The following is a 12,167-nucleotide window of genomic DNA, read 5'->3' as shown; positions in this document are numbered from 1 at the left end:
GACTCCCAAACACCAACAGCCACCAACCTTCCATCCCATCACCAGAGTACAAGGGCACTGCAGTAACAGGCATGAGGAACCTGTCTGCCAATCTGGCTTGGAAGTCGCGCTGGGATCAGGCACAGATCTTCTGATAAATCAGGCAGCTCCTGCTCTCAGGTCCTCTATCCCCTGACCTCACTGACCCCATGGGCCATGCGGTTGGCACTGCATCAGGCATGTTTCCTGTGGAGTTTGTGACTCTGGCCCCCAAAATAAGATCCATGGGGCAGTGTAGGTTCCTTCAAAGTGGTGACTTGACCACTTCAACACGGTTTAGAAGAAAGCACCAACAGCCACTGACAAGACCCCTTGGGGGATCTGTGATCCCCAATGCCAAGGCCAGGCCCAGGACCCTTGAATTTTCTTAGGGGATTGGGTGCCCCTCCCCTGCCCACTCCCTTCCAAGCAATAGAAAACGCTATGAAGATGAAGGCCACAGAGCCCTTGCCATTGTTTTTAGAATTTAGGGTGCTAAGAAAGGTTCCCAAAGTCAGGCCCTCAGGCTCCAGGGTGGACTTTTTGAGGAGGGGGCGCCCCAGACCCTCACAGGTACAGAGACCTCTCATGACAGGGGTCCGAGGTCTCCTGACAGTTTCTGTGGGTTTTGATATGGGGACGGGACCCCCTTCAGGGAAATCTTGTTACAAAAGCAGGACTACCGCCCTGAGCACACATTTTGAGGGGAACCGGGCCGCACCTCAGATGCCACCGGCTCTGCCTGCACCATCCTGAATCCCCTCACCTTTTGTTTGTATGTTGGAAAGGAGGCCCCTAGCCCCCGGGTGGATCTTCCCAGGAGCAGGACCAGCCCTGCCCCACAACGTGGTCACGGGGCTCACAGCTGACATGGTAGCAAGCTGGGGTCTCCTCGACGTTCCCGTGGACCTTTATCAGGGGAAAATGGATCCCCGGCCCTGCCTCCCCACTTCCAGCCTACGTACGCCCCAGGCTCCCTGAAACCTCCAGCCCCAGACTACCCAGCGTCCGAACTGCGACCCTGGCCCCCTGATCCCTGGCCTCTCCGGCAACCGCCCCTCAATTTCTTTCCCCTCAATCCTGTTAATCCATGGTCCCCAGACTTCTCGACCCTCGCACCTCGACCTCTGGCCCTCGTCCAGACACTCCCAGTCCCCTGAACCCTGGCCCCCACCCCAGGATTCCAGCCCCGGTCCCCGGCCCCCAGAGCCACAGGCTCCTGCCCGGTCCCAGCCCCTTGAAACCCCGACCCCTGCCTCTCGTCCCCCAATTCCGTATCCGCCTCCGTCCCCCAGTTCCGGCCCCCAGGTGCCTGGCCCGGCTACTCACCGAAGTAGAAGGCAGAGACGTACACCGGCCCGCCGAACGCCTGGTCGCACAGCACCTTGGCCAGGACGGCGCGCGGCGCGCGCCCCGGCAGCGCGCGCTCCAGCAGGCGCAGCCACACGTAGTTGAAGTTTGCGTGGAAGGCCACGGCCACGGTGGCCACGTGCCGCGTCTGCCGCCAGTCGGCAGGGCCGCCCCGCAGCCGCTGCTGCAGCGCGTCGCCGGCTGAGAAGAGCGCGGCGTAGAGCAGCACGTTCGTGGGCCAAGGGTAGCGCCGGGCGGTGCGCAAGAGCTCCCGCCGCCAGCCCGCCATGCCCGTGCCCTGGGCGCCGGCCAGCGACCGCCGCCAGCTCCGGGCCACGCCCACCGCCCCCTGCCCCCTACGCCCCGGCCTCCGCCCTCTGCCCCCAGACCCCGGCGCACCGCCTCCCGCCACCTGCACCTGCCTCCTCTCCACGTTCGAAGGCGATTGGGCGCCCCGCACACACCCAACTGCACCGACCAATCCCGTGGCCACTGGCGATCCTGGAGGCTGAGCTTTTGAAATACTGCTGGTCCGCATATGCATGATCCCCTTACAAGTCATGTCCAGAGAGGCAAATCCTTACAGACTTCAGGGGCTGGGCGATGGGGGGGATGCGAAGTGACTGCTAACCGGGTGTGGGATTCTTTTTTGGGGTGATGAACTATTGTATAATTAGATAGTGGTAACGGTTGCACGGAAAACCATTAATGACACTTTTTTTTTTTTTAATTAATTAATTTATTTATTTTTGGCTACTTTGGTTCTTCGTTGCTGCGCGCAGGCTTTCTCTAGTTGCGGCGAGCGGGGGCTACTCTTCGTTGTGGTGCGCGGGCTTCTCCTTGCGGTGGCTTCTCTTGTTGGCGAGCACCGGCTCTAGGCTCACGAGCTTCAGTAGTTGTGACGCGTGGGCTCAGTAGTTGTGGCCCACGGGCTTAGTTGCTCTGCGGACCAGAGCTGGAACCCGTGTCCGCTGCATTGGCAGGCGGATTCTTAACCACTGCGCCACCAGGGAAGTCCCTAATTACACTTCTAAATGGTGACTTGTATGGTATGTGAATTATATCTCAAAACGAACCAAAAAAGGTTAAAAAAGAAGGGGAAAATTGGGGGAAAAAAGTGGTGTGGGGGGAATACCAAAACTCAGTTACCAAGATGGCAGTGTATTTTAAATGTCTTAACATACAAGGAATTCACACTTTCGACACACACACTTACTATGTAACAGTCTTTGGAGACAACGTCAGAAGTTAAACTTTGAGGCCTTTCATGAATGTGAGGTGGAATTCAATGGGACTACTGCCTTCTCTTCAGAGTCTGTGCCTCAATGAATATTACCTCCCAAATCATACGCTGAGCTCCCAGAAGCAGGGGGTCACTGGAAACCCAAACAGCAGATGTAACCTCTGACCTCATGGAAATCAGTTTCTCTTTGCTTCTTTTCCTCTATTTTTCCTTCCTTCATTGTCACACCCAATTCCATTCTCATTTTCTCCCTCTCTCTTCTATTTGTTTACCCTATTTTAGTTAATTATTAATTTTTTGATTTTTAACTTTTCATTTTGAAATAATTCCAGACTTTCTGAAAACTTGCAAAAATAGTACAGAGTTCCCATATATTCTTCAACCAAGCTTCCCCAAATATTGACATCTTACTTAACCATAGTACAATTTTCAGAATGACTGATGTAATACTGCTACCCAATCTACAGACCTTATTCAAACTATTGCCAATTGTCCCACTAAAGTCCTTTTTCAAGGACTGGCTTTCAATTCTGGATCACTTTGCCTTGTATTGAATTGTCATAGATCACCTTAGTCTCCAATCTGGGGCACTAATCAGTTATATTGTAGATTGTTTCTCAGTTTGTCAACCTTATTGTTATGGGCTGCATTGTGTCCCTCCAAAATTCATATGTTGAAGCCCTAACACCCGGTACCTCAGAATATGACTGTATTTGGAGATAAGACCTTTAAAGAGGTGATTAAGTTAAAAATGAGGCCCTGGGACTTCCCTGGTGGTGCAGTGGTTAAGAATCCACCTGCCAATGCAGGGGACACGGGTTCAAGCCCTGGTCCGGGAAGAACCCACATGCCATGGAGCAACTAATCCCCTGCGCCACAACTACTGAGCCTGTGCTCTAGAGCCTGCAAGCCACAACTACTGAGCCCGCGTGCCACAACTACCGAAGCCCTCGCACCTGGAGCCCATGTTCCACAACAAGAGAAGCCACCTCAATGAGAAGCCTGCGCACCGCAAAGAAGAGTAGCACCCCCTCGCCGCAACTAGAGAAAGACTGCGCGCAGCAACGAAGACCCAACGCAGCCAAAAATTAATTAATTAATTAATTTTAAAAAATTTTTTGAAATGAGGCCCTTAGGATGGGCCCTAATCCAATCTGACTGGTGTCCTAATAAGAAGAGGAAATTTGGACACACAAAGAGACACGAGGGCGGTGCATGCACAGAGGAAAGATCAGGTGAGGACATGGTGAGAGGGAGGCCACCTGCAAGCCAAGGGGAGAGGCCTCAGAAGAAACCAAACCAGCTGACACCTTGACCTTGGACTTCTAGCCCGGAGAACTGGAGAAAATACATTTTTTAACCCACTTTGTCTGTGGTATTTTGTTCTGACAGCCCTAGGGCAGATTAATACACCCCTTCTCTTCAGTTCTTGGGAATCTGCCAATTTCTGTGTTCTTTGACCCTTTCTATCTGCCCACATGCTGATTCTCATCCCTCCCTTCTCCTTGTGCTTGTTACTGGTCCCAAGCAAATCTTTCTGTCAGACTTGTCCCAGCTAAGCAGCCTCCTAGTGCGCACCTTTCTTTGTTTACTACTTACATTCATTCCCCTTGTATTATTTTCCCATTGTTGCTGTGACAAGTTGCCACAAATTTGTTGTCCTCAGAGGTTTGGAGGTCAGAAGTCTAAAATGGGTCCATGGGGACTTCCCTGGCAGTCCAGTTGTTAAGACTCCACGCTTCCACTGCTGGGATCCCTGGTTGGGGAACTAAGATCCTACATGCTATGCAGCGCAGCCCGAGAAAAAGAAAAACGGGTCCATGGGCTGCATTCCCTCCGGAGGCCCTAGAAGAGAATCCATCTCCTTGCCTCTTCCAGCTTCTAGAGGCCCCCTGGCATCCCTGGATGGCCCCTTCCTTCAAAGTCAGCAGCATAGCATCTGCCAATCTCTCTCTCTGTCTTTCCATTGTCACATAGTCTTTTCTGACTCTGACCCCACCTGCCCTCCCTCTTAGAAGGACCCTTATGATTACATTCAGCCTACCTGGATAATGCAGGGTAATTTCCACGTCTCAAGATCCTTATCTTAAGAGTCATCTATAAAGTCCCTTTTGCCATGTAAAATAGCATATTCACAGGTTTTGTGGATTAAGACATGGACATCTTTGGAGGGCCATTATTCGTGCCTTTCTTCTCTGTAATCCTTTTGATCTCCTCTAACAGCAATTGATCACATTAGCTGAAATCAAACTACCCATTTCTCAGCACACTGAGATCAGGACCATCGGTTTTTCCAGGCAATCTTTCATTCATTCATTCAGTTGATCAATATTCATTGAGCACAGTTATGTGCCAGGCACTAAACTATGGGCTTGTGGGAAGGATTTGTATTTGCAGTGCTTAAAAAAAAACCCAAAACAACTAATTCCTGCCTAGATTAGAGAAAATTGTGGTCTTCATTATGAAAAAAAGAAAATCTCCCTAATGATTCCTACACAATTCCCTTAACCAAAGTTTTTAGAGAGAAAAATAGAGCAAAATTGGAGAAAATTGCAGGAAAGTAGGGTGGGGGGAGGGATTAGGGTTTCCAGGTAAAATATAGGGTGCCAAGTTAACTTTGAATTTCCTATGAACAAAGAATAACTTCTTGGTGTAAGTATATCCCAGTGCAATATTTGGGGCACACTAAAAAAATTTTCACTGTTCATCTGAAATTTGAAGTGAATTGGGCATCCTATATTTTTCTTTTTTTTTTTTTTTTTGGCCTCACAGCATGCAGGATTTTAGTTCCCTGACTAGGGAGCAAACCCATGCCCCCTGCAGTGAAAGCTTCAAATCCTAACCACTGGACCACCAGGGGAGTCCCAAGGGCATCCTGTATTTTTAAAATTTATTTTGCTAAATTTGGCAACCCCAAAGGGATGGGACTGACATTTATGGAGAGCCCACTGCAGGTGTCAATTTTCTACTAAGCACTTTACTACATGAATTCATTTTCTCCTCACAGAAAGCCAGTGAGGCTGGGGATTGGTAACAATCTGTAGAGGCAAATATCCTCCAAAATCTATGGTGATCTTTATCAAGCAGCTCAATGTATTTACTTAATGGGAATTGAAAGAAAGAGAAATGAATACTTCGAAGGCTGAGATGGTTTTACGACTATTGCTGTATATTTGTCTCTTCTTAAAAGCAACAAAAAAATGCAGTAGTTAAAGACAATCTAATTCAGTAAAGATGCTAAAGAACCTGCTTGGCCTTCAAAGGGAAGAGATGCTCTAAGATTAATTCATTACATTGATGCTTCATCATCTGTGCAAGCTGTGATTCAGAGCCCTCTGGCAATAATGAGACAACACATTTATGCGACATTAATATCTCTGAACACTGGGGGATAACCAGAGAACATAGTTCTGTGTTAAAACGGAAACAAGGTGTTTTGTTAAGAGCTTTTTCAGCAGGGAATAAAGTACTGATGTGGGAACTGAGCTTCAATTTACAACTAAGGATCACATTAAACATACGTTAAGATGATTACAATGAAGCTTATTTGTAACCATTATTATTTCATTTTATTTAAATGAACGGGGGCTTAATAAGAACCACCAAGTGGGCTGCAGTGTCTAAAATCTTCTACCTTCTCTTGCTAATCTGGAAATTTCTACTGACAAACAAAAGGCTACTACTCTTAACAGGCTCCAAGACCAATAGGTCTGTTTTCCAATGAACGGAGGAAGCAATCAGCTTCAAAAACAGTCATGACCTTCAAAAAAGGTCATGGAAGTTCCTCCAGCCCCTTCAATATCACCTCTGAGATATCAATTGTCTCTGAGGGTGTGAGTACAGAGCCAGAAACTGAAGCAACTGTCTTCCTCCTTGTCACCTGAAGTGAGGTTGGCAATAAAAACCCTTATCTAATCCTCCTTCTTTCAAGATTTTCTCACCCACCCACCCCTTCATTCCAGAACCCTTCATTCTTAATGGAATTTCTCCAGCTTTGATCTGAATGGAAGAGGGTACTTTGATTTGAAGCTGGGCATGCCCAGTAAACACAAGGTTTTTGTTTAGTGTGGCTACAGATGAATAAAAAGAGCTATGCTTTATGCAAATGTTAATATGATTTTCTTTTTCAAAAATTATTTTTATTTGGATGAGTTCCAGTGGGTGGGATTGAAATGATGGAGGTGGGGGTAGGAGGCACCACCACTGCTGACTCCCTATCTGAATGTGCACGGGAGAGAAAGAATGGGTGCTCAGCTGGAAAAGGTCAGGAGGGGAGGTTATTAGAAAGAAGATACAAGCCTGGTTCCCACCAGAGCCTTAATTTTTCCTGTTAACAGAAATGATATTAAACAATTCTTTCATGAAATCATTACATTTCAGCTCTGCTGTGGAAAAACCATGCCTAAGAATTCTGCCTCTATGACCTAGGCAACTCTTATGCCCTTGACGTTGGCACCAATTATGTGAAAGGTGCTTGGTTCCATATGGTCATTTTCAGACCATCTTAACATTGGAACTAAAACAAAGTACTAAGGTGAGAATTGTACCCGTCCTTTGCTCTTGTTTAGAAGTTTGGAACACTTCCCCATCCTTCTATCCTGCCCCCAATAGAGTACGAAAATGTGGCAACAGATTTCTTAAGAGGGATGGTGGCCATCAGAGATTCCACCTTTGACTTGGTGCTTTGAAAATGTGCCATTTGGAAGAAATATTCGAAGTAGAGTGTTCAGGAACTCTGTTTTCACCAGCTTTATTTTAAGAAACTATTCTGCCCACATTGGTGTGGGATAATAAAGCAGCCAATTAAATTTATTTCATTAATTTTTTCATTGTTAAGCTTTGAGAAAAGAAATACCTTTTTAAGTTCTAAAATACATAAAGAAGAGATAAAATTAAAAATCTGAAATTATGAAAAACCCAACATTAGAGGTAGCTTTAAAGATCTTGCATATTCAAATATGCAAATGATTAAGAATTCCCACATAAAAGGTGGAATTAATTTCAGAGAGTTTTCTTCTCCAATTATGCTTTTTTGAACCTCTGAAACTTCAATTACTATAGAAAATGTGTGACTCTACTAATATGTGGAAGAAATAACTAATTAGTGGAATAATGGTTTAGAGATGATTTTAGTACTCTGTATGATCCAATCAGGAGGGAGAAATCACACTGTAATTAGAACAGGGAAAGTTTAATACAGTCGATTCTTATTACTTGAAGTAGGTACATTCTATAAAGTTACTATGAACACTGCAGAACTAAACTCGAGGGCCATATAAAACAGTGAAATTCCTGACAAAAAGCTCAAAAAATGTGGGAATAGACTGTGAAAAGGACACTTGCTTGCAGTATGAGAGACACAACAAAAAGGCCAAGCATCACCTTGTTTGACTGTAGCTGGGAACGTGCAAGCTGGGTGATTCAAATTTTTTGCTGCTCTGAGCATGTGAATGTCTTCAAATGACGGCAAAAGCATCAGGAGTATTGACTTTGGGGTTCCAAAAAAATTTTAGCAAGTAGGTGAATTTGCAAATATGGAATCACCAAATAATGATTATCGACTGTATAAATAATTATTAACAGGGAATTGGAATGATGAGGGGTTGAATAATAAGAGAACCCTCAAGAGTATAGAAATAGCAAACATAAGGACCAGCCACTACCACCAGGACTGAGATAAAACACCCAAGAAGAACCCTCCCTACCCTCTAGGGCTGAAATCCTGATCTTATTGGGAGGGTACAGCCCTGTCTCACCGAATGACAAAGAAGTCAGTTGCTCTAATGCCCTGACAACCGGTGGAATTCGCTGGACATCTGCTCTCTAGGGTAAACTGTTGTGGGAACTCATTGGAGGTACTCGGCTACAAAACTACCAGAGTGTGTACCAGAGTTTGATACAGTGATTTATAATAAGAAATATTTATTTGGTCTGTGTCCTGTTTCTGGTACAGAGTTCCTAAAATGCTTGGAATTTCCTGAGTGATAAGAGCAATGGGAGCATCATTTTGTTGTAGTATTTGGTCCACAGTTTTGTACTCTGCCTGAAATAGCTTCTGAGTCCTCGAACTGAAAGGAGTGTCTTGTTGTTCATAGCAAGTCCCTTTCAACCACACCTGAATTTATGTTATTGCGGTAACTTTTGGAAAGCTTCTAAGGGTGGACTTGTTGCCAGGGGAAACCGATCTCATCATTAGAGGGTTGGAACTTTTAGTCCCACACCCACATCTGGGTATGCAGGCTGGGGACTGGAGATTGAAGCAATCACCAGTGGACAAGGGTTTAATCAACTGCACCTTTGTAAAGAAGCTTCCATAGAACCCCAAGATGATGGGGTTCAGAGAGCTTCCAGGTTGGTGAACGTGTGGAGATTTGGGGAAGAGTGGCCCCCAGAGAGGACATGGAAGCGCCGAACCCCTTCCCACATACCCTGCCCTGTGCATCTCTTCCATCTGGTTGTTCCTGAGTTATATCCTTTTATAATAAACTGGTGATCTAGCGAGAAAACTGTTTCTCTGAGTTCTGTAAGCCACTCTAGCAAATTAATCGAACCCAGTGAGGAGGCTGTGGGAACCTCTGATTTATATCCAGTTGGTCAGAAACACAGGTAACAACCTGGACCTGTGATTGGCGTCTGAAGTGGGAGGAAGTCTCGTGGGAGTGAGACCCTAACCTATGAGATCAGACACTCTCCCCAGGTAGATAGTGTCAGAATTGAGTTAAATTTAGGACACCCAGCTGATGTTACAGAACTGCTTGATGAGTGGAAACCCGCACATCTGGTAGAAGTGAAGTAGGGTTGTAGTAGGGTGTCGAGAGTAGAGGAGACACAGGAGGAGTAAGTTTTTCCTTACATCCGGGGGAAGCTTCACAGGGCTGGTGGGAGAAGCCCACCAGCAAGAACCTGGAAGCAAACCCCTTTCCTCCTGCAATGTCTCTCCCACGCCCTCTACTGATAAAACTTAACATTGTGCCAGCTGGCAAAGGAGAAATATTTAAAGGGCCCAGATCCATTTTTAGAGAGCAGGCAAAAAGAATGGATTTGGAGCCAGGAGATTACAAATTAATAACTAGCACAAGTACTATTTAATGTTATACATGCTATTTTCTTAGATATCTTTTTGAGTTAACTACATATCATCTTTCCATGTCAATAAGTAGGTTATCTACATCATTGTTTGTGAAGGTGTGTTTTGACCAAGTTTACCATAACTTAACCAATATTTTATTATATTATTGAATATACAGATTGTTTAAAATGTTTCACCAATATAAACAATGCTGATGTGACATTCCTATAGTAAAGTCTTTAACTTGATGTCTTTAGTTTAAATTTCTGGGAGCAGAATTTTGCGGACAAAAGATACGTATATTTTAGGCTTTTTTGGTTGTTATTACTGAATGCCAAATTGCATTCAGTTGAATATAATTGAAACCTATAAAAGGTTTATAACAATTTGAAATTCAACCAGTAATGCATGAGAGTACTTCTTCTCTCCTACTCTAATAAACCGTAGATGTTATTATTAAAAGCAAAAAAAAAAAAATTGTTAATTTAATAGGCAAAAAAATCACTTGGATTTTGCATTTTTTTAATCACTAGTAATGTTGATGCTTTTTCATGTTAATTGAGCATCTGCACATGTTTTTCTTTTCTTATATCGTCTGTTAATGTCTTTGCTCATTCTTTTGAGGTACACAGTTTTAGAGAAGGCTGAATTCTTTCATAAAATATAAATAAATCTGAAACAAATGAAAGGTGAAATCACCTTTTTATACTATTTCACCTTTTTACAGCATCACCTAAAATTTAAGTATACTCTAAAATCCTACTTAGAAGAAAGTATTTTATTTATTTCTTTATTTATTTATTTTTAAAGTTTTGGCTGTGCTGGGTCTTAGTTGCAGGATCCTCGTTGCGGCATGTGGGATCTTTAGTTGCAGCATACGGGATCTCTTTTTAGTTGCAGCATGCGGACTCCCAGTTGCAGCATGCATGCGGGATCTAGTTTCCCGCCCGACCAGGGATCGAACCCAGGCCCCCTGCATTGGGAGCACAGAGTCTTCCCACTGGACCACCAGGGAAGTCCCTAGAAGAAAGTCTTAAACATAAATTAAATCATAGTTTAAAATGTTAGCAAAATTTTTTTTCATATGGCTGTATCAATGTTAACATATCTGCTTCAGATTTTCCAAGACATCACACCCAATCCTGCTCCAGGGATAATTAGATGATGGTAGAGTGTAAATTACCAGAGGTGCTCAAACATCAAAGAAAAGTCCTTTAAGTAACAGAAATCAACAGAAACGCCTCCCTCAAGGTCTTGAAAATTAGTAAATTGTTGATGGTAGTAAGTTGGCTTTGCTTAATTTTCTTCTATTTCCAGCTAGTTATCACTGAACAAATATTTTCAATGTTTTAGAACAAAGATTTCAAATTTACGGCCTGAGGCATGGATTCATTTATAATTTACTCTCCATTCTTGTATCCTGCTTAATTTTCCTTATGATACTTACAACAAATTAATATATTATAGAGCCATTTTTTATCACCCCATTCCAAAAGAATGTAAGATCTGCAAATGCAGAGACAATCTCTTAATCATGGTATCCCCTATTCCTAGAATACTGCCTGGCATATAGTGGACTCTCAGAAAGTACTTGTTGAATCAATGCATTCAGTATTCATTCATTGAACCCCCACTGCATCCTAGACACTGACCTGGCTAGACTTGGGAAGTAAAATCGCCACTTGGACTGTGAAGTTTTTTTAAGATGTGATACCCATTAAAACCAGATTGAAAATAATGGGAATGTTTAGGAATAAAATCTGCACATCATGCCAGTATGTAGATTCATCATTCATGCATTCATCCATTCACTCCACAAATAATTTTTAGAGCCTACCTGCTAGTCACTGGGGACAAAATAACATTAAAGACAGACTCCATCTCTGAAGAAATGGCATTTATATAGTCTTTTGGGGGGAAGACATTAAATAACTAATTAATTACAGTTATGCTAAGTACATTAAAAGAGAGACATAGGGGCCTATAGGTGCCTATATGTACATAAGACATTTCCCAAAGAATGACAGCCGAGACCGAAGAGGTAGAAAGGGTTCATACCACACTTGTGGGCCATGTGAAGGATGCATGCTTTATTCTATCATCAACAGAAGGCTTATAAGCAGAGGATCCAGTTTCTCTGTTTAACAGACTACTGTTGTTACCGAACACAAGTTCAAGTGCCTGACGCACAGTGAGGCCAAAAAACCTCAACGTCAGAGTTTGGAGCAGAGAAAGGTTTATTGCAGGGCCATGCAAGGAGAATGGGTGGCTCGTGTCCGCCCCCTCACCCCCACCCCCCACCCCTGAATTCCTTGCAGGGTTTCAGCAAAGCCTTTTTAAAGGCAAAGTGAGGAGGGGCATCCCAGGGTATGTGATCAGCTTGTGCACAGTTCTCTGATCCGTTGATGGTGAGGTAGCAGGGACGTGTCACAGGGGTTAAAATTATCTATATCTATCCTGAGGCATCACTAGGTCTGGGGGCTATGT

General features: G+C 44.3%; 1 protein-coding gene across 7 annotated transcripts in view; it reads right to left on the bottom strand.

Annotated features, from left to right (window-relative positions):
* LOC309613672 (bMERB domain-containing protein 1-like) overlaps nucleotides 1-11,899 on the bottom strand; it is a 168,492-nt gene extending 156,593 nt beyond the window's left edge. For 2 of the 7 annotated variants that reach the window (XM_082360766.1, XM_082360767.1), the window contains exon 1: nucleotides 1,348-1,702. In XM_082360766.1, the coding sequence (XP_082216892.1) occupies nucleotides 1,348-1,657 (310 nt within the window). In that variant the 5' untranslated portion in view covers nucleotides 1,658-1,702. Of the gene's footprint in view, nucleotides 1-1,347 lie in introns of all 7 variants that reach the window. The other 5 variants (XM_082360768.1, XM_082360771.1, XM_082360772.1 and 2 more) reach the window with 4 other exon arrangements.
* Nucleotides 11,900-12,167: the final 268 nt, after the last annotated feature.

The sequence above is a fragment of the Balaenoptera borealis genome (genome assembly GCF_965194805.1).
Source record: "Balaenoptera borealis genome assembly, chromosome: 16".
NCBI classification, from domain to species: domain Eukaryota; kingdom Metazoa; phylum Chordata; class Mammalia; order Artiodactyla; family Balaenopteridae; genus Balaenoptera; species Balaenoptera borealis.
The sequence above is the reverse complement of the archived record's forward strand: the minus strand, read 5'-3'. Positions and strand labels throughout refer to the sequence as shown.